The sequence below is a fragment of the Balaenoptera borealis genome (genome assembly GCF_965194805.1).
Source record: "Balaenoptera borealis genome assembly, chromosome: 12".
Taxonomy (NCBI): domain Eukaryota; kingdom Metazoa; phylum Chordata; class Mammalia; order Artiodactyla; family Balaenopteridae; genus Balaenoptera; species Balaenoptera borealis.
In genome coordinates, this window is record NC_138869.1 from 40,247,953 (window position 1) to 40,271,561 (window position 23,609).

General features: G+C 37.5%; 1 protein-coding gene across 27 annotated transcripts in view; it reads left to right on the forward strand.

Moving 5' to 3' along the window:
- PBRM1 (polybromo 1) overlaps positions 1-23,609 on the forward strand; it is a 113,053-nt gene that overhangs the window by 75,134 nt on the left and 14,310 nt on the right. For all 27 annotated transcript variants that reach the window (XM_082348099.1, XM_082348109.1, XM_082348100.1 and 24 more), the window contains 5 exons: positions 8,498-8,643; positions 10,976-11,133; positions 20,995-21,178; positions 21,776-21,986; positions 22,620-22,821. In XM_082348099.1, coding sequence (XP_082204225.1) covers positions 8,498-8,643; positions 10,976-11,133; positions 20,995-21,178; positions 21,776-21,986; positions 22,620-22,821 — 901 coding nt within the window. The remainder of the gene's footprint in view (positions 1-8,497; positions 8,644-10,975; positions 11,134-20,994; positions 21,179-21,775; positions 21,987-22,619; positions 22,822-23,609) is intronic.

A 23,609-nucleotide genomic window follows, 5' to 3' on the forward strand; every position in this document is an offset into this window, starting at 1 on the left:
GAGCAGCAGGGCTTCCCTGGTGGCTCAGTGGTTAAGAATCTGCCTGCCAATGCAGGGGTCACAGGTTTGAGCCCTGGTCCGGGAAGATCTCACATGCTGCAGAGCAACTAAGCCCGTATACCACAACTACTGAGCCTGTGCTCTAGATCCCGCGAGCCACAACTGCTGAGCCCGTGTGCTGCAACTGCTGAGGCCCGCGCACCTAGAGCCTGTGCTCCGCAACAAGAGAAGCAACAGTAATGAGGAGCCTGTGCATGGCAATGAAGAGTAGCCCCCACTCGCTGCAACTAGAGAAAGCCCACGTGCAGCAACGAAGACCCAACACAGCCATAAATAAATAAATAAATAAATGAATGAATAAATAAACAGAGCAGCAGAATTAAAAAGGAGACTTCGACAAGTTCAATGAGATAAACTACCAACTATCCTAATAAAGGAAAAAGAAGGGAATTAAGCTCAACATACAAAATATAGAGGAAATTTAAAGACTTGTACATTTCTGTTAATAAATCTGAAAACTTGAATGAGGGAATTCCCTGGCAGTCCAGTGGTTAGGACTCCACACTTTCACTGCCAAGGGCCTGGGTTAGATCCCTGGTCAGGGAACTAAGATCCCACAAGTTGCATGGTGTGGCCAAAAAATAAATAAATAAAACAAAACCAAAAAAAATAATTTAAAAAACCTGAATGAAGTGAATAATTTTCTAGGGTAATACAAATTAGTAAAGTGGAATCAAGTAGGGATAACACATGTAAGTGGACAACAACGTGAAGAAATTTTTTTAATGTCAAAGAGCTCACTTCAAAGAGTACTCAGGTCAGATAATTCCATAGGTAAATTCTTTTAACCCTTTAAATTATTGAAGGACTTCCCTGGCGGTCCAGTGGTTAAGACACCGCGCTTCTACTGCAGGGGGCATGGGTTTGATCCCTGATTGGGGAACTAAGATCCCGCATGCCGTGTGGTGTGGCCAAAAGAAAAAAAAATTATTGCAGAGCATGGAGAGCAAAGAAAACTTCCCAGTTTGTTTTACCAAGCCGGAATAATCTTGATTCCAAAGTCTGACAAAGTAAAAACAGAAAACTGCAGTTCAGTCTCACTTTATGAATACTGATACAAAAAATACTTGGGAAAAATGTATTGTTACAAGTGAAATCAAGTTAGTTGTTTGAGAACAACATGACCAAGTAGGGGGGAGTTCATTCTAGGAATGCAAGGATTGTTCAAAATTAGGAAAATTCAGTAATACACGTCATTATAATTAGTAGATAAAAGGAGAAATTATCTGATAAGGTATAGTACCCATCTTGATTGAAGTCTTCAGATGCATATTTCCTCAAAGTGATTTTTAAAAATTGTCTTCGTATCTCAAGCCTAGAGTAAAATTCCTTTTAATGTTATACACGTGACAGAGGTGCTTTCTGTACCATTATCTATATTTTTCTGAGAGTAGCCAATGTAGTTAGACAAACAAAAGTCGTAAAAATATTGACAGTAAGAGGCAAAATTATTTTTTTGTGGATAATGGGGAGAAATTAACTGAAAAGTTTTTGAAAACAGTTCAACAAGTATAAATTTCAAAATCTATATACATGTCATTAGCTTTCTTATATAAACAGAACAATAATTCATAAGACTTTTGAAAGTAAAATGAAAATGTTGAACACACTTTAACAACTGTTAGAAAAATCATATGGAAGAAAATATCCAATTCATATGAACAAAAAACATACATTAAGAAATTATCTTAAAAGGAATATATGGAACCTAGGGGAAGAAAAATAGTCTACTGCAGGACATTAAAGACTTGAATAAGTTGTTTTGGAACTTGACAAAATTATTCTAGCATTCTTTTTTTTTTTTTTTTTTTTAATTCTAGCATTCTTAGGAAAGAATAAATACATGACAGGCACCAGAAAAAGAAAAACTGAAAGAGTAGTCAAGAGTGCTTTACCCTGCCAAATAGTATTACATTTTACAAAAATACATTAAAAAAAATATTAAGATATTAGCTCAGGGTTGGTCAGTGGAGGGAATAGGCTCTTCACAACTAAATCCAGAATATAAAGATACTCATTCATTCATTTTAGTTTTTATATATATATGTGTGTATATATATATATATATTTTTTTTTTTTTTTTTTTTTTTTAAGTAATTTATTTTTTGGCTGTGTCGGGTCTTCGTTGCTGCACGCAGGCTTTCTCTCTAGTTGCGGCAAGCGGGGGCTACCCTTCGTTGTGGTGTGCAGGCTTCTCGTTGCAGTGGCTTCTCTTGTTAAAGAGCACAGGCTCTAGGCATGTGGGCTCCAGTAGTTGGCACACGGGCTCAGTAGTTGTGGCTTGCAGGCTCTAGAGCAGGCTCAGTAGTTGTGGTGCACGGGTTTAGTTGCTCTCTGGCATGTGGGATCTTCCTGGACCAGGGATTGAACCCGTGTCCCCTGCATTGGCAGGCAGGTTCTTAACCACTGTGCCACCAGGGAAGTCCCTAGTTTTATATATTTTAACTTTAATTTTGAAATGATTTTAGACTTAACAAATGTGCCAGGTGCTTAACAAAGATAGTACAAAGACATTCCTTATATTCTTCATTCAGCTTCTGCTAATGTTAACACCTTGTAAAGCATGGTACAAGGATCTAAACCAGAAAATTAACGTTAATACTATTTACTAATCTAGAGACTTGATTCATACTTTCCCTTTTGTCCCACAATCGCCTTTTTTTTCTTCTAGTTTTATTGAGATATAATTGACATATAGCACTGTATAAGTTTAAGGTGTACAGCATAATGATTTGACTTACCTGCATCATGAAATGATGACCACAGTAAGTTTGGTGAACATCCACCATCTCAATATAGATACAACATTAAAGAAATAGAAAAAAAAATTTTTTTTCCTTGTGATGAGTACTGTTAGAATTTACTCTCTCTCTTAACATCTTTCCTATATAGCGTACAGCAGTGTTAATTATATTTATCATGTTGTACATTACATACTTAATACATATTTATCTTATAACTAGAAGTTTGTACTTTTTGACCACCTTCATCCAATCCCCCTTTCCCCCTATCCCCTGCCTCTGGTAACCACAAATCTGATCTCTTTTTCTGAGTTTGTGTTTTTGAAGTATAATTGACCTACAATACTGTTAGTTCCTGGTATACAACATAATGGTTCAATATTTCTATACATTTCAAAATGATCACCATGGTGAGTCTAGTCATCATTTGTCACCATACAGAGATACTATGTAATTATTCCCCACACTGTACATTTCATACCTGTGATTCTTTTATTTTATAACTGAGAGTTTGTATAAAGGTAGTATTTCAAATCAGCAAGAGAGGATGGAATCAAATGATATTGGAAAAACTGGTAGCCATTTGAAAAAAGAAGAAAAAAAAACCACCTGAACTCTACCTCATTTCATATTCCAAAATAAGTAAGATATAAACATTAAAAAAGAAACATAAGTTGCTAACATAAGTACATTTACTACTATTTACCTGTAATCTTTTATTCATTTATAAGCTTGAAATGGATCCTTTTATATACATGATATAAAACCCAGTAGCCATAAAAGAAAAAAAATAGATCATTTTCTTGATACAATTGACAATATCAATTAGTTTAATGAAACAGTCTAAGGACTGCTGTTTCTAATGTACAAAGCTGTTTGAAGTCTAGGGAAAAAATAATACTGGAAAAATGGGCAAAGGACCAAGTAGATCATTTATAGAAGGTCATTCAAAAATGTAAGAAAATGTATTAATCTAATAGCTTTTAAAATGCCCAGCAAATTGGCAAGAAGTCTGAAGCCTGATAATACATGCAGCCTGGCGTCAGTGTGGGGTAACACACTCTCATCTCCCATCAGTGGCATTCCCTTTGACCCTGCTGTTTGATGGCAGGGAATGTGTTCCAACATAGTACTCAACTAGGTACGCCAAAGGGTGACATCAGTGTTGTTTGTAAAAGCAAAACCCTAGGCCAAACCCAAATGCCTGTGAATGGGAATTAAATTGTTATACATCCATTCATATAATGCAAACTGCAGCCAGCAAAAGGAATTAACAGGTTGCAGAATGGGATGTGGTTCCATCATTACTCAGAAAAATCAAAATGTATGTTTACATATATGTATGTGTAAAAAACATGGAAAACTATAAACTAAACTGGATGATTATCTCTAGGGTTAGATCACAGAAGACTTGTTTTTTGTTTTTTTTTTTCACACACACACACTGTATTTTATTTTTACAAGAGATAAATAGACTGACACCAAGCATTGTACATGGATGACCACAACAAAAGCAACAATGATTGCAATTACCAAACATGAAACACACTCATACTATGTCATAATATTGACATTCAGTCCAGTAATCCTCCACTGTAACAGCTCCTTTACTTTGCAGTGAAAATTGATTTGTATATTCTTTGCCTCTGAGTCCTTGTTGGATTTTTTTTTTTTAATTCAGACAGAAAGTCACAAAAATTATACTCATCCACATCAGTTCACTCAGTCCCATGTAATTAAATTTTTTTTTTCCTCTTGATCTTTTGTTAGCACTTTTATGAGTTCATCAGTTTTTCATTAGAGTTCTGAAAATGCTTATTCATTCAGTTCAGCAGTAGTCAGTTACCAGAAACCTGTACTTGTCAGAGTCTTTTCCATGAATTTCTTAAAGATGAAACCCTTTTATAGGAACATATTTGCAAAAGCATCAGAGTACACACAGAACTGTCTGTAAATGACAAAAGACTTAAAAATGACCACAGTTAAAAATTTGATGAAAGTTCATAATAATGCAGTTGACAAGAAAATTAGTTATTTCTGAGATATACATTTTAAGGTAATAACTAGGATTATGACTTATAACATTATACCAGAACATATAAGATTCTTAGAAATTTCATGTAATGTCTGAAACATTTATATTAACATATTTCCATACAAATAACCCAATGAAAGTTTAGTATTAGTTGTTTGTTTGTTTTTTTATACTGCAGGTTCTTATTAGGCATCAATTTTATACACATCAGTGTATACATGTCAATCCCAATCACCCAATTCAGCACAACACCATACCCACCCCATCGCAGTTTTCCCCCCTTGGTGTACGTATGTCCGTTCTCTACATCTGTGTCTCAACCTCTGCCCTGCAAACTGGCTCATCTGTACCATTTTTCTAGGTTCCACATACATGCGTTAATATACGATATTTGTTTTTCTCTTTCTGACTTACTTCACTCTGTATGACAGTCTCTAGATCCATCCACGTCTCAACAAATGACTCAATTTCGTTCCTTTTTATGGCTGAGTAATATTCCATTGTATATATGTACCACAACTTCTTTATCCATTCGTCTGTTGATGGGCATTTAGGTTGCTTCCATGACCTGGCTATTGTAAATAGTGCTGCAATGAACATTCGGGTGCATGTGTCTTTTTGAATTACTGTTTTCTCTGGGTATATGCCCAGTAGTGGGATTGCTGGGTCATATGGTAATTCTATTTTCAGTTTTTTAAGGAACCTCCATATTGTTCTCCATAGTGGCTGTATCAATTTACATTCCCACCAACAGTGCAAGAGGGTTCCCTTTTCTCCACACCCTCTCCAGCATTTGTTGTTTGTAGATTTTCTGATGATGCCCATTCTAACAGGAGTGAGGTGATACCTCATTGTAGTTTTGATTTGCATTTCTCTAATAATTAGTGATGTTGAGCATCTTTTCATGTGCTTCGTGGCCGTCTGTATGTCTTCTTTGGAGAAATGTCTGTTTAGGTCTTCTGCCCATTTTTGGATTGGGGTGTTTGTTTCTTTAATATTGAGCTGAATGAGCTGTTTATATATTTTGGAGATTAATCCTTTGTCCGTTGATTCGTTTGCAAATATTTTCTCCCATTCTGAGGGTTGTCTTTTCGTCTTGTTTATGGTTTCCTTTGCTGTGCAAAAGCTTTGAAGTTTCATTAGGTCCCATTTGTTTATTTTTGTTTTTATTTCCATTACTCTAGGAGGTGGATCAAAAAAGATCTTGCTGTGATTTATGTCAAAGAGTGTTCTTCCTATGTTTTCCTCTAAGAGTTTTATAGTGTCCAGTCTTACATTTAGGTCTCGAATCCATTTTGAGTTTATTTTTGTGTATGGTGTTAGGGAGTATTCTAATTTCATTCTTTTACATGTAGCTGTCCAGTTTTCCCAGCACCACTTATTGAAGAGACTGTCTTTTCTCCATTGTATATCTTTGCCTCCTTTGTCATAGATTAGTTGACCATAGGTGTGTGGGTTTATCTCTGGGCTTTCTATCTTGTTCCATTGATCTATGTTTCTGTTTTTGTGCCAGTACCATATTGTCTTGATTACTGTAGCTTTGTAGTATAGTCTGAAGTCAGGGAGTCTGATTCCTCCAGCTCCGTTTTTTTCCCTCAAGACTGCTTTGGCTATTCGGGGTCTTTTGTGTCTCCATACAAATTTTAAGATGATTTGTTCTAGTTCCGTAAAAAATGCCATTGGTAATTTGATAGGGATTGCATTGAATCTGTAGATTGCTTTGGGTAGTATACTCATTTTCACAATGTTGATTCTTCCAATCCAAGAACATGGTATATCTCTCCATCTGTTGGTATCATCTTTAATTTCTTTCATCAGTGTCTTATAGTTTTCTGCATACAGGTCTTTTGTCTCCCTAGGTAGGTTTATTCCTAGGTATTTTATTCTTTTTGTTGCAATGGTAAATGGGAGTGTTTCCATAATTTCTCTTTCAGATTTTTCATCATTAGTGTATAGGAATGCAAGAGATTTCTGTGCATTAATTTTGTATCCTGTAACTTTACCATATTCATTAATTAGCTCTAGCAGTTTTCTGGTGGCAGTTTTAGGATTCTCTATTCTCATCCGCAAACAGTGACAGTTTTACTTCTTCTTTTCCAATTTGTATTCCTTTTATTTCTTTTTCTTCTCTAATTGCTGACAATCAATTTTAAATTTTACATACTCTAATGTTTGAATTATTTCCAACAAATGCACTTTTTATATAAAGAAGAAAAATAAAGTTTTTAAATTGTTAATGTAAAAACTGGAAAAAATGAATTTTTAGTGTCCTAGAAAAAATATCCATTTTAGTGTCCTTACAGTGTTTGTAAGAGAAAAGGAGCTTGGGAAAAAACATGATATTTTTTACATTTTACCAGTATGTCTGGGAATCATAGAGACATTAATTTTAAAAGAAGAAATGTCAGTGGAAGTCAATGTGGGAATTAACTTAAATTTGTTATTATTATTGTCATTAGAATTCGTAAGTCCCCAGTGTTCTCTCTATGTATGAGTTACTTTTTTAGTCTCATATATTTATTTTAATATTGCATGGCCAAATCATGTCATGCTAAGAACTTTTTAGATGAATAACTAGAACAGAACCCATTCCTGAAATAAAATGTATTCTTAATCTCAGGGCTTTCTTTTTCATAGCTTCCATTCCTTCAGGTGCCCCCCACCCAACATATATGTGGGACCTCTCTCATTCTTAAGGATTTTCCAGGAAGTCCATTTCAGTACCACATTAGAAATCATAAAGATCAAAACATTAAATTATTTTGGACAGTCTAAAGGAGATTTTTTTTTCCTTAAGGTTGAAGTTTCAGATATTCTCAGGGAGATGCAGTAGAAAATTTGGGGGGTGTTCTGCAGTTTCCTCAGCTTTTATGTGTTTTAGAGCTTTTGTATTTAAAACACCAGTGCTGTGCTCAGTATCTGCTAGGTTCTCCGTAAATTATGTTTCTTATTTTCATTAGTCAGAATTATCTTTTATTTTTCTTCTGAGTCAGGCATTATTCTGTGTATGTAGCATGAATTGTGTCATTTAAGCTTCCTAACAGCCCCATCTGATGGGCACAATATCTTCATTTTACAGATGATGAACCTAAGGCATAAGAGGTCAAGTAATTTACCCATGTCACAGCAGCCAGTAGGTGACAGACCCTGTAATTTATTCAAAAACAGAGTATGTGTGTTTATGTCACAGAGGCTATGCTGTTCCTTTCCATGTTGGAATAAATCCAAATGATAAAATTTTTAAATCAGTCAGTTGTTAATATGAAGAAATGTGGTGAAGAGGAAGCTTGTGTAGAATTTGCTCCTTATCTTTTTAACAGTTGCATGAGGCTGTTTTCTGTATGCTGATAAGTCTTCTCCATTGCTGTTTTTTGTTAAAGTCTATGAGAATGGGGGAAGAAAGGAGAGGGGAATAAAACAGTCTTGGAGTAACATTATTTTATGAAAATTAACTAGAAATTTAAAATAGATACAATATTTGATAAGACGCAGTTTGATTTCAGTAACCTATTCCTTTGGTTTCCTATCTTTATCAGAGCTTCTGTTTATGGTTATTTTTTCTTTTAAGTTAAAATGAAGGAAATCTGCCTTCCCTTCTTACCTTCTCTGCCAACTCCTTTATTGTCAGCGGCCTGTCTTCAACCAGTTTCCTTTACCACAGGAGAAAGAAGACGTCCCTGTGGAAATGTCTAACGGTGAACCAGGTTGCCACTACTTTGAGCAGCTCCGGTATAATGACATGTGGCTGAAGGTTGGCGACTGTGTCTTCATCAAGTCCCATGGCCTGGTGCGCCCTCGTGTGGGCAGGTGAGCGTTTTTGAGGTAGAGAGGACAAGGTTTGGTTTGAGAGATTCGGAGCCAGTAGAAATTCATCACTGTTTAGGATGAAGGCTAAAGTCCCTCCCTTGGCAGCTTTTCCAACTTCCTCTCACACCACAGTCTCCCTGCTTACGCCTCTAGCCACACTTCCTTCTTTAAATTGCTTCCATGAATCCTTTTTTTTTTTTTTTGCTTTTTCTTCTCCTGCCGTTTACTGAACTCTCAACCCAGAAATCTCCCTGCCAGCTTCATATGGTGAACTCCTTTAGCTTAAATTTGAAATGGCTTTTCCTTAAGGAAGCCTTTCCTGTCTCCTCCAGACTAGGTTAGGTCTCCCTATTACACATTTTCAGAGCACCGTGTATTTCCTTCTTCTCAGAGCACATATCATTTATATTATCAGGCTTCCATATCAGACTGCAAATGCCCTGAGAGTTAGAGACCCTCTCTTTTTGAGGAAAAAAGCGGTATATATACCTTTATATCCCCTGCTCCAAGCATAGTGAGTGAGGCTCAGATATTTGATGAACAAGTAAATGGGTGGAAGTATGGTTGGATGACATAGAATAGCTTTAAAGGAGTCAGGGCGCAGGGCTGGGCAGTAGAGGATAGTAGTTAAGGAAAGTAGTTGGTTCCAAGAGATCTTGGTTTAAGTCCCAGCCCTGCTAGTTTAATGTCCATAGGCAAATGACTTAACTCTCTGAGCTTGTTTTCTCATTGTATTTGTTCATCATTCAGTAATTGTTTATTACACACCTACTATTTGCCAGGCTCTGTAGATATATTAGTGAATAAAACAAACAAGTATCATTAGTCCTGCGGATCTTTTTTCTAGTGGGAAGACAAACTATAAACATCACGAATAAGTAAAATGTATAGTGCATTCCATTATGATATGTGCTGTGGGAAAAAACAGAGCTGGGTATGGGGAATCAGGAGTGCCATGGTCAAAGTTAGGGTGTTCAAAACTTTAAATAGGATGGTATGTAAAGCCTCACTGAGAGCTGACAGTTGAGCCAACACTTGAAGAAACCAAGGAAGTGAGTAATGTAATATCCAGGGAGAAAGTTTTCCAGGGACAGAGAACAGCCTGTGTAAAGACCGGAAGAGAGGCATTCCTGGCCTGTTCAAATCATCAGAGTCTGTTACAGGCGGAGTGAGCTGTACATGAGTTAGATAGGAGATATGAGAGCCAAGGGATATAGTGCAAATCTTGTGGGACTCAGAAACCATTGTAGGGACTTGGGCCTTTACTGAATTAAATGAAATATCATGGATTATTTTCAGCACAAAAGTGACTTTTTTGGGGGGCGACACTGCGAGGCATGCGGGATCTTAGTTCCCCGACCAGGGATCGAACCTGCGCCCCCTGCAGTGGAAGCACAGAGTCTTAACCACTGGACCACCAGGGAAGTCCCCAGAAGTGACATCTGACTTAGGGCTTAGCAGGATTGCTCTGTCTACTGATTGTAAAGAGTCAAAGGTAGAACAGCGAGATCTGCTAGGAGGCTCTTGCAATAATCCAGGCAAGAATGATGGTGGTTCAGGCCAGTAGTCAGATCCAATTCTGTAAATTAGTCAGATCCTGTTTTGAAAGATTGAGTTAAGAGAATGTAGTGTCCAAGAGAGAGGAGTCAAGGGTGACCCCTGCATTTTGGCCTGAGGAACTGGAAGGGTGGAGTTACCATTAACTGCAATGAGGATGCTGCTTCATGTCTGGAACCATGAGGCTATTGGGACAATAATAATAGCAACTTTATGGTGTGGTTGTGAGGAATGGTACAGTATCTGCACTGAACAGTCAGATGTTAATTTTTATTTTTTTCTAGGGAACTGGTCTGTGACTTTCATCAGATTCTCATGGGGTAAAGGGGTATTAGATCTTGACCTTCAGAAAGGTCATGAACCATGGCCTTAAAGGAATATGTGCCACTGATGTGATCTGACCCCAAATATTGATGATCTGTGTGTTTATTCAGCTCACAAATCCAATGATAGATGCTTAGCATCTCAGGAAGAAAACCTGAGAGTCAGCTTAAACTATTAAGTTGTATGCCTTAGTATTATGTTAAAAAAAAATTTTCCCCCTGAGATGAGTAGCCAAATGTTCACTTCTCTTTTTTCCAAGTATCTTTTCACATGCTTAAAGGGGAAAAAAATCAAGGAAATTGTCTTATTATCAGAACAGCCAATGAAACTCCTCTAAATAGTGCATATCATTAAGTTTTTGGTTAACAGAATTTTTGTTAGACTAAGCCTTTAGGAATGAAACCTGTAAGAACTCTATTTTAATGGAATTTCTCCATTTTTTTCTCCCAAGAATTGAAAAGGTATGGGTCCGAGATGGAGCTGCATATTTTTACGGCCCCATCTTCATTCACCCAGAAGAGACGGAACACGAGCCCACAAAAATGTTCTACAAGAAAGAAGTGTTTCTGAGTAATCTGGAAGAAACCTGCCCCATGACATGTATTCTAGGTAGGTATTCATGCTTTTAATTGTAGGTATTCATGCTTTTAATTTAATCTTATTCATTCCACAGTTGGTTGAATAGTTCTTCTGTCCTGGGTACTCTTCTAGGTGCTAGGTATACAGCAATAAAAAAACCAAAATCTCAGCTGTCTCAGAGACTTACAGTGGGGCAGAGGCTGGGGAGTCAGTAAATAAATTAAAATTAAATATATAGAACATCAGGTAGTAATTAGGGCTATGAATGAGAATAAAGCAGAGGAAGAGGATAGAGAGTAATGTTGAGGGGAGGTCCTATTTCAGGTAATGTGGTCAGCAAAAGCCCCTCTAATAGGTGACATGAGAGTAGAGCCCTGAAGGAAGTGAGGAAGAAAACCATTCAACGCTGAAATTTTACTCCTTTTAGGCACAGCAGACACCAAATGCAAAGACCTTGAGGCAGAGTATCTGGGGATGTTTGAGTCACAATAAGAAAGCCGGGTGGCTGGAGCAGCCAGGGGGTGTGGTAGGGAATGAGCCCTCTAGGTGGCTGGGCACTCAGTCATGGTAGGTCTTACAGGCAGTGCAGGGATTGATCTAGAACAGATGAGAGGTCCTGTGAGGAGTCTGAGCAGAGAGACCATGTGAGCCGACGTATATGCATTAGAGGAATCACTGTGGCTGCAGTTTGGAGGATGTGTTGTAAGAATAAGGTAGGAAGCAGGGAGAGCAATTAAAAAACTTTTACAGTCTCTGTTGGATTAACCCTAGTAGTGTTATTGTTCCCATTCCAAAAATGTGAAGGACTCTTGTTTTGGTTTCTGTTGTGTCATCCTACTGAGTGTTCACAGTGGCATTCTGCTTCTCAGATCTAGTTATATGCACCATATACTGTTATTGTTTTCAGCTGTTGTATTTATTCTGGCCCTGAATTAACTCCTTAGCTTACTTACACCAACTACTGTTTACATCTTCTGGAGTGGTTTTCCAAAAGGTTACTAGTCACAGCTTTATATTGATTACATATGGTTATAAAGTTGAAGGAGCCACCATGCTTACGACCAAAAGGAAATTTGCAGATTAAAAAGTATTTTACACTTAGACTTTGGTCACTTTACTGTTTACCTACATTGTTTTTGGTACTTTGAATTTTTTCAGAATTGGATATGGTAAAAATGTCTGAATGGCCAATAATTCAGTACATTTTCCTCTTCCCCTCTGGGGAGAGGCAACAAAATCTAGTGAAGTTATTAAATCCTTCTTGAGTTTCTGCAGCAGAGAAAGTCTTCCTTTTAACTTGTGCCCTAGAGCTTTACTCCCTAGTGTAAACCTAGTCGGGAGACTCAAAGAGAACATAACAAAGGTGAGACTGAAGTCTTCTTTGGTTAGGACAACTGTATCATTGATTCTTTTTTAGTTATTTTCTTCGTGGTTACCCTGGGGATTACATCTTAAATTTATGACAATCTGGTTTCATATGCTATACAAAAAAACTCTGTTTGGGCTTCCCTGGTGGCGCAGTGGTTGAGAGTCTGCCTGCCAGTGCAGGGGACACGGGTTCGAGCCCTGGTCTGGGAGGATCCCACATGCCGCAGAGCAGCTGGGCCCGTGAGCTACAGGTACTGAGCCTGCGCCTTTGGAGCCTGTGCTCCGCAGCAGGGGGGGGCCACGGCAGTGAGAGGCCCGCGCACCGCGATGAAGAGTGGCCCCCGCTCGCCGCAACTGGAGAGGGCCCACACACAGAAACGGAGACCCAACACAGCCAAAAATAATAAATAAATAAATAAATAAAGTGTAAAAATTAAAAAAAAAACAAAAACAAAACTCTGTTCCTCTATAGCTCCATCCCTCCCCCTTTGTATTATTGTAAGAAATTACCTCTTTATACTTTGTGTGCCCATTATCATAGATTTTTAATTATTGCTTTGTGTATTTGTCTTTAAAATCATATAGGTGAAAAAGAAGAGGATTTACAAACCAAAAATATAATATTGCCTTTTGTATTTACCTATGTAGTTACCTTTACTAGTGGTTTTTATTTCTTTGTATGACTTCAAGTTATTGTCTAATGTCCTTTCATTTCAGCCTAAAGAACTCCCTTTAGCATTTCTTGTAGGACAGGTCTGCTAGCAACAATCTCCCTCATCTTTTGTTTATCTGGAAATGTCTTGATTCCTCCATTTTTGAAGGCTACTTTTGCTGGATATAGAATTCTCCATTGGCAGTTTTTTCTTTCATGTCTTTCATCAAATTTGGGAAGTTTTTGGCCACTGTTTCTTCACATATTTTTTCTGCCCCTTTCTCTTTCTCTTCTCCTTCCAGGACTCCTATTATGCCTATGTTGGTTACGCTTAATGGTGTGCCACGGGTCTCTAAGATATTGTTCATTTTTCTGTATTCTTTTTTCTTTCTTTTCCTCAGACTTTTCATTTTAATCGACCTGTCTTCAAGTTCGTTGATTCTTCTGTGTGTTCAGATCATCTGTTGAACCCTTCTAATGAATTTTTCTTTTTTTTCCATATTTATTTATTTATTTGTCTGTGATGGGTCTTAGTTGCAGCATGCGGGATCTTCAGTTGAGGCCTGCGGGATCCTTAGTTGCAGTATGCAGGATCTTTAGTTGTGGCATGCAAACTCTTAGTTGTGGCATGTGAACTCCTAGTTGCAGCAGGTGGGATCCAGTTTCCTGACTAGAGATCGAGCCCAGGCCCCCTGCATTGGGAGCGCAGAGTCGTAGCCACTGGACCACTGGGGAAGTTCCTCTAATGAATTTTTCAATTCAGTTATTGTACTTTTCAGCTTAAGAATATCTATTTAGTGTTTACATTTTCTGTCTATTGATATTCTCTATTTGGTGAGACATCATTCTGGTTTCTTTTAGTTCTTTGTCCATGGTTTCCTTTAGCTCTTTGGGTGTATTGAAGACAGTTGATTTAAATTCTTTGTCTAGTAAGTTCAGTGTCTGAGCTTCCTCAGGGACAGTTTCTGTTCATTTTTTTCTAATCCCAGGTAAGCCACACTTACATGTCTCATGCATGCCTCATAATTGTTTTGTTGAAAACTGGATGTTGAAACTATATTTTGAATATTATGATGTGATAACTCTAGAAATCAGATTCTCCCCCCTCCTCAAGTTTTGTTGTTATTGCTTACTGTGGGTTGTCGTTGCTTGTTTTTTAGTGACTTTTCTAAGCTAATTTAAAGACTGTGTTCTTTGTGCTGTCACTGAAGTCTCTGTTCTGCTAGCTTTGTGGTCAGCTAGTGATTTAACAGGATTTTCTTAAATGCTTGGATCCAAAAAACCCAAAAAATTCCCAGTCTTTGCAATTGCATACTGCATCTTTGTTGGAGCACACCTTTAACACTCAACGCAGAAGTTTACAACTCTGCCTTTGCCTTTACTACCTGCTTGTGCAGGGCTTGATAGTCAGCTAAAGGTGAGAGCTTAGGGCCTTCTCAGGTCTTTGCTGAGCATGCACCCTGCCCATGGCATGTGCATGGCTTTCTAGATTTTCAGGACTATGTGGAAGCTTTTCAAAACTCTTATTCCCCAAAGAATAAGAGTTAGGGGGGTGGGGGGAATGGATGAGGTAGATTAAAATGCCACAACGCTCTCCTGCTGGCTTTCAGTCACTTTTTTCCTTAAGTAAGCATTCATTTGGTTGCTGTAAACTTTTAGCTGTTTTCCAGGATTCCAATAATGTTGATTCTCACAGTTTTTGCTAGCTTTTCTTAGTGTTTCTGTGAAGGAACACTTGGATTCCCCAACTGCCATTTTCACTGACATCACTTGAAGTAATTCCTTTTTACAGTTGCCCGTTAGAATGTGTTGCATTCTGTAGTTTATAAACTAGTTTTTTTTTTAAATCTAGGATTTCATTTATTTCAAACCATAACCCTGTGTAAAAGATGCTGATATTCTCAGAAAGGTCATGTTACTGTCCAAGAAATGGACCAGAACTGAAACTTAGGTCTTCTCGTTTATACTTCTGTACTGGTGTTTGGATTGTTGGTTGGTTTACAGCCAACTGGGACACTGTTGAGAGTGAAAGGGGGTGCCAGTAATATTAGGCAGGACAACAGGCATACAGTGAGATGTTCATCTTGAGATAAACCCCTAAAGAAAATGCATCTAGTGGTCACAAAATGGGTTTTCAGCCCAGCTTGTGGATTTCAATATCCACCCTCCCCATGGGAGAAAAGTGTTTCTTTGTTAAATTTTATATTGACTTAAATGCAAGGAGGCAGATCTTTTTTTAAATTAATTTGTTTTTGTAGACAGTAGTAATTTAAAGTGTTTAAACTTAAGCTTTAGAGGATTTATAATTTCATTGTGTTAAATATACACACTGTTGAATGTAAATCTCATTTTTGTCTCTCTGAAACAAAAGTTTTAAGGATAATTAGGTGTAATTTTTTCATCTTCTACAATATAGACCTAGTAGGCCTATTTCACTTAGGAAATAGTCCTGTTTTCCTAACTATTATATATATGTTCTTTGTTCAGTTTCTGTTAAGAGTTGTCCTCACTAACTTGAATGGTAATCAAATGGCCACCAAGAAGTTGCTTTTGGGAATGAACATGGCCTTACCTGGCAGAGAGTACCTAAGGGTAACTTAGGCCACTTGAGTGATAAAATTTCCAGGAACCTCAGCTCCTCAAACATGCCAGTTCCTAATTTATTGCAAGTTCTATTTTCTTCATAGTAGATTTTTTTTAATGATTCTTTAATTGAAAAACTATTCTTAGTAAGGCAAGAAAAATAAAAAGTTTTTAAGGATTAGAAAGGAAAAATAAAATGATCAGTTTTTGCAAAGGTACAAAGAAAATCCAAGAAATGTTCAGATAAATTGGTAGATTTAGTGAAAATATCAACATCATCTGTATTTCTATTTACCATCACTGAGCAGTTAGAAAACTAAAATTTTTAAATATGCAATTTACATTAAATACCTAGGAATAAATCTTTTAAAAGATATATAAGACTTACACATACACATGCTAAAAAAAAACTGTCAGGAAATTATCAAGAGAAATTAAAGAAGACCTAAATAAATGAAGTGATCCGTTATGTTTATAGCTGAAGGACTCGGTATTATAAAGATGTCAGTTCTTCCCAAATTGATGTATAGATTCATTGCAGTTCCAGTCGAAATCCAGCAGGTTTTTATAAATTTTTTATCCATTAATAAATGAAGCTTCCTAAACTCTTGTCTTTTCCCTATCTTTTGAGGGCCTGGTGGGAACCCCAAGTCAGGACAGGGACAACACATCCATTCCAAGGCCACCATCATTTTTACTCTTTAGCTGTGGGCAGAATTTTTACCTTTTCCAAATCTCTATTTTTCCTCTATGAAGTATGGAAAATACTAACTGTCCCTCTCTGAATTGAAAAGCCTTTGGATTATGTAAGTAAAGTGCTGTGTAAACCCAAGGCAGTGATAATAATTATAGCTATTTTAAGCTTGTAATATGGGGACTTCCCTGGTGCTTCAGCGGTTAAGACTCCACGCTTCTACTACAGGGGACACTGGTTTGATCCCTGGTCAGGGAACTAAGATCCTGCAAGCCACACAGTGCGGCCAAAAAAAAAAGTTATAAAGTGTTTCTAACGTGTTTTTACATGTTTTGCTTGTAAATGTTTAGTAAGTTGTTAGCTATGAACACTCCTGTTAAGGTCAAGAGCAAAATAGGAATGTCCTTGTCACTCATGTTTAACATTGTTCTGAAGGTACTAGCCAGTGCAGATAGAAGTAAGAAACAGACATTTCAAATAAGGAAATTAAGGAGACGAAGATTCAAGAGAATCAACCAAGAAGCCATGGCACATAATAAGAGAAGTAAGATGGTTGAATATAAAATTAATAACAAACTAATTGCCTTACAAGATTAAATAATAGGACTTCCCTGGTGGTGCAGTGGTTAGGAATCTGCATCCGCCTGCCAATGCACGGGACATGGGTTCAAGCCCTGGTCCGGGAAGATCCCACATGCTGCGGAGCAGCTAAGCCCGTGCGCCACAACTACTGAGCCAGTGCTCTAGAGCCCATGAGCCACAGCTACTGAGCCCATGTGCCACAACTACTGAAACCCACGCGCCTAGAGCCTGTGCTCTTTAACAATAGAAGCCACTGCAATGAGAAGCCCGTGCACCTCAACAAAGAGTAGCCCCCGCTTGCCGCAACTAGAGAAAGCCCGCACGCAGCAACAAAGACCCAAGGCAGCCAAAATATTAATTAATTAATTAATTTTGTAAAATGCACTTTAAAAAAGAAGATTAAATAATAATAAAAAAATAGAATTACCTTAGGATAAATTTAACAAGGTATTGCCACAGTTGTATAAAGAAAGTTTTTTAGTGCTACTTTTAATGCATTTAAAAGGGAATGCTTGGACTTCCCTGGTAGCACAGTGGTTAAGAATCCGCCTGCCAGTGCAGGGGACACGGGTTCAAGCCCTGGTCTGGGAAGATCCCACATGCTGCAGAGCAACTAAACCCATGCACCACAAATACTGAGCCTGCGTTCTAGAGCCCGTGAGCCACAACTACTGAAGCCTGTGCACCTAGATCCCGTGCTCCACAAAAAGAGAAGCCACCGCAATGAGAAGCCTGCGCACTGCAACGAAGAGTAGCCCCTGCTCGCCGCAACTAGAGGAAGCCCGTGTGCAGCAACAAAGACCCAACACACCCGATCAATCAATCAATCATTCAATGGAATGCTTGAACAAATTGCAAAGCATACCATGTGCTTGAATAAGAATTTTGTACATCATAGAGGTGTTCATTCTCCCTAAATTAATCTTTAATGTGATCCCAATAGACATACCAATGGGAATTTTCTGTGAGAAAGTTGGGACTAAATAAACTGATTTTTTAACATCATGTCACAAAAGAAACAAAAATCAGGAAAATTCTGAAAAGCATGGTGAAGGGGAGAGTGTCTATCCTTACAGATACTAAAACATCCTAACACTATAATAATTTAAATTATTTGTATGATATATGAATAAACATTATTTGAACAGGATAGAAACTTTAGCAGTAGACTCAAATATAATTTAATTTGTGATAAAAGTGGCATCCCAGGTAAGTGGGAAAAGGTGGGTTTTTCTCTAAGTAGTATTTGGAAATTAGGTAGCCATTTGGAAAAAGTAAAATTGTATCCATCTCTTGTGTCAACTTCAAAATAAATTCCCAGATAAATCACAGGCGTAAATGAACCTAAAATGAAGTAGCAAAGATACCAAAAGAAGTGATGGGAAAGAAATTTTTATAACCTTTGACATAAAACCCAGAACTCATATAAGAAAGATGGATAAATTCAACTATATAAAAGTTTAAAATGTTTGGCAGAAGTAAAGACAGATGACAACTTTGGGAAGATATTTACAATGTATATCATAGAAAAAGATCAAATTTCCCTCGTATATGAAGAGCTTCTATAAACAATTAGTAAAAAAGATCAACATCCAATAGGAAAATGGGCAAAGATTAAGAGAGAGCAGAGAGAAGTTTATCAGTGGTTCTTAAAAGAAAATATGAACTTCAGCCAGTAGAGAAATGCAAATTAAAATTACCCAGATGCTGCTTTTTTTAAAATTACCTATCAAATTGTCAAAAATTCATATGTTTACTAGTTGATAAGAATACAGGGAAGTGGCATTTGCCCACTTTGTGGTGGGTTTATGAATTAGCATAACCTCTATGGAAGGTAATTTGATAATACCTATAAAAATTAAAGTGTACATACCCTTTGACCCAGGTTTTGTACTTCTAGAAATTTATTCCTCAAATGTATTCATCCATGTGCAAATTGATATGTGTCTTTTTTGGGAGGGGGGCCGGGTTGGGTCTTCGTTGCTGCGTGCGGTCTTTCTCGAGTTGCATCAGGTGGGGGCTACTCTTTGTTGTGGTGCGCGGGCTTCTCATTGCGGTGACTTCTCTTGTTGCGGAGCACAGGCTCTAGGCGCTTGGGCTTCAGTAGTTGTGGCTCGTGGGCTCTAGAGCACAGGCTCAGTAGTTGTGGTGCACAGGTTTAGTTGCTCTGCGGCATGTGGGATCTTCCTGGACCAGGGCTCGAACCCGTGTCCCCTGCATTGGCAGGCGGATTCCTAACCACTGCACCACCAGGGAAGTCCGATATATGTCTTAAATTATTTATGTCAACATTGTTTTGCTTCAGTAGGAGAGCAAAAATTTGGAAACAACCTAAATATCCATCAGTAGGGAACTAGTTGAATAAATATATTAATACCAGCAGTGATCCTCAGATTTATTATTTTGGAGCAAAATTTAGGTGTAAAACAATATAAGTGATATGCTACCATTTGTAAGTTTGTATGTGTGGTAAAATATAAATGTTGCACATAAAGTGCAACATTTTAACCATTTTTAACTGGACAATTCTGTGACATTAAATCCATTGACAGTATTGTACAACCATCACTGGAACACATCTAGAACTTTTCATCACCCCAAATAGAAACTCTGTACCCATTAAGCAATAACTACCCATTTCCACCTCTCCCAGCCCCTGGTAAGCACTGTTTTACTTTATTTCTCTATGAATTTTGCCTATTCTGGGTACCTTATATAAGTGGAATCATGCAAAATTTGTCCTTTTGTGTCTGACTTATATTACTTAGCATAAATAAAAAATTCTCAAGGTTCATCCATAGTGTAGCATGTATCAGAATTTTATTCCTTTTTAAGGCTGAATAGTATTTTATTGTATGTATATATAACATTTTGTTTATTCATTCATCTGTTGATGGACATTTGGGTGGTTTCTACCTTTTGGCCAATTGTTTATAATGCTGCTGTGAACATTGGTGTATGAGTATCTGTTTGAGTCCCTGCTTTCAGTTCTTTTGGATATTTACCTAGAAGTAGAATTGCTGGATCAACTCTGTTTAACTTTTTGAGAAACTGCCAAACCGTTTTCCACAGCAGCTGCACCATTTTACATTACCACCAGTGATATACAAGGGTTCCAATTTCTCCACGTCTTTACCAACACTTGTTACTTTCTGGAGGTTTTGTTTGTTTGTTTGGCTTTTTTCCCTTTATAATAGCCATCCTAATGAATGTGAAGTGGTATTTCATTTCAGTTTTGATTTGTATTTCCCTAATGAGTAATGATGTGAGCATCTTTTCATGAGCTTATTGGCTATCTGTGTATCTTCTTTGGGGAAATGTCTGTTCAGATCCTTTGCCTATTTTTTGAGTTGTCTTGTTAGTGCTGAGTTGTAGGAGTTCTTTATATATTCTGGATATTAGACTCTTACCAGAGATATAATTTGCAAATATATTCTGCTGTTCTATGTGTTGTCTTTTCACTTTGTGTCCTTTGAAAAACAGAAGTTTTTAATTTTGGTGAAGTCCAGTTTATCTTTATTTTCTTTGGTTGCTTGTGATTTTGATGTCACATTTATGAAACCATCGCCTAATAGAGGGTCACAAAGATTTACACCTATGTTTTTCTTCTAAGAGTTTTATAGTTGTAGCTCTTACATTAAGGTCTTTGATCCATTTTGAATTAATTTGTGTATATGGTATATGGTAGGCTTCCAGCTCCATTCTTTTGCATGTGGAAATCCAGTTGTTCCAGCACTACTTGTTAAAAAGACTATTCTTTCCCCATTGAATTGTCTTGGCACCCTTGTCAAAAATCAGTTACCCGTAAAAACTCAGTTGTATGGGTTTATTTTTAGACTTTTAATTCTACTCCATTGACCTACATATCTATTTTTAACACCTGTGTATACCCTTTAAGTCTTCTAACTTGAATCACGTGAATATATTAATTCAAAAATAATACAAATTTAAAATAACTGTTAGCTATGACCACAATTTACTCCTTTAATTTCTCTCCAATTTTCTCTTTCAGGAAAGTGTGCTGTATTGTCATTCAAGGACTTCCTCTCCTGCAGGCCAACTGAAATTCCAGAAAATGACATTCTGCTTTGTGAGAGCCGCTACAATGAAAGTGACAAGCAGATGAAGAAATTCAAGGGACTGAAGAGGTTTTCACTCTCTGCTAAAGTGGTAGATGATGAAATTTATTACTTCAGGTAAACTTGAAAAACTAAGGAAGAAAGAGCACTTCAGCTCCTAATAGTAAAACTGATATCAAAATAGCGTAGTCCAGGGTGGGTTTTTTGGTTGTATTTTTTATTAGGTCTTAAACCAGAGCAGTCGACATTTCAAATAGAAAATATTAATTCATTCAATTAAATATTAAAGGAAAATCCTCATAATCTGCTGAGATGTGATAACTGCTATAACAGTCCTCTTGGCGTAGACTTCAATAATTGTAATATGGAGGCAGAAGTCTTTGGTTCTGGTTCATAGCCTGTCTATTAACAGGTTGCACAGTTCTGTAGACTACGAAAATTCTTTTCACTATATATTGGCAACTAGATCTCAACTTTGCACCCAGTGCTTTTGTGGGTATTCAGCAGAATCCCTTAAAAACAAACATCTGTAAGTAGGTGTGACTATACTATAAATATACGTTTTAATTCTTTCCCTTGCTGACTTAGAGTAGACATTGCAGATTGCAGGACGTTGCTTCTAGATATTAAGGCAGAACATTGCTTTCTGATCAATCCTGGAGTAGTGTTAGGTGATTTCATTTTATTTATTTGTTTTTATGTCACTTCTTTTAGAAAACCGACTGTTCCTCAGAAGGAGCCCTCACCTTTATTGGAAAAGAAGATCCAGTTGCTAGAAGCTAAATTTGCTGAGTTAGAAGGTGGAGATGATGATATTGAAGAGATGGGAGAAGAGGATAGTGAGGTCATTGAGCCTCCTTCTCTACCTCAACTTCAGACTCCCCTGGCCAGTGAGCTGGATCTCATGCCCTACACACCCCCACAGGTGAAGGTGACAAGTTCCTGTTACTTGTCTTATTTCCAGCTCTGGTTTGCAGCAAATTCAAACCCAAAAGGGAGGAGACATCCAGCCCCTATATTGTGGGAGCTTCAACCTAGAATGCTACAGGAAGGAACAGGTTTTTTTTTTTTCTCGATGCCACTAATAACTTAAAATTTAATATCTTTTTTTTTTAATTTCATAGACAGCTGGTTTTAGTGGCAGGTTTAGTTAGAAAGCTCTTCTTGCCTTGTATTGAAGGAAAGCAATAAGGAACTGCATCATTCTGTTACTCTATCTTTTATTGCTTGTATCTTTTTAGTCTCTCTTTCTTTAGGACCTCATCTTTTGGTTAAGGTGATCCCTATTGGTATTTTTTTTTCATTTAGAGTTTTCTGAAGACTTGATTGTGAGGTCACTATTATAGATTGCAGTCATGGAATTCAGTGAAACTTTCATTTTTCTTATATGGTAAGAGGCAAGGAAGAGCTGTGTTTTGAACACGAAAATGGCCAGCTAGAAACTGAACATGTCTACAAAACAGTAGCTGTTGAGTCGCATGTTCCTGGCTTCCAGAATCCTTTAGCAATTGACCAGATGCAATGTTCTGATGCACTATAAGAGCTTTCTGTCTTACAGTCTACCCCAAAGTCTGCCAAAGGCAGTGCAAAGAAGGAAGGCTCCAAACGGAAAATCAACATGAGTGGCTACATCCTGTTCAGCAGTGAGATGAGAGCTGTGATTAAGGCCCAGCACCCAGACTACTCTTTTGGGGAGCTCAGCCGACTGGTGGGGACAGAATGGAGAAACCTTGAGACAGCCAAGAAAGCAGAATATGAAGGTAAATAGAGCGTAGGCACAACTGTCTGAGCTTTCTAAGCAAGGGGGTGTTTTCAGCAATGCACGTGCATAGACAGGTTGAATCTCTTGTTCTTACCACTTGCACGTGAACTTTGTGTTGGGGACTGTCTCAAATGGCTCCCATCCAGCAGTTTAAGTGTCAGCCTTGTCCTGACTGAGGAAGTGCTGCCTCTGACTTGGCCTCTGATCCTGGTGTGGTTTTTTTTTTTACCCCCAAATTTCTCAAACAAATATTTAGCTATTAAAAATTGCATGATTTTTTTTCTTTCATTAAGTCCTGTAAGCACACATGTGTTGAGCTGGGGAATGATTGTACAAAGATGTTAAATATAATTTTGGTTAAAATTCATCTGAAATGGGGCTTTCAAAATCAGTGATCTTCTATTATGGCTCTCGATAAGCCATATGTATAAACTCCAGGCTGAGGCTTGGCTGAAGCGCTTGGTTTCCTAGGCCAGTCCTGGCCTGTGCTGCATTCATAGCTACTTTTAAGGTACTTGGGTTCTCTTTGATAAAGCTCAACTGCCTTCATTTTCCTTTTACTCTATAATTAAATCATTTGGGGCTATGAGCTATCATTCAAGGATTTGGTGGTTCTTAGCCATTAAGGACAAATACTTAAGAGAGATTTTTGGTTTTTTGTTTTTTAATATCAGGCATGACTTTAATAAAGAAATGAGTAATAAACATTAGATTAGGCAGGACTGTTGCCCTTAGAGCTGTACTTTTTTCCATTTGGAATTGTATATAATGCTTCATTTTGCCAGT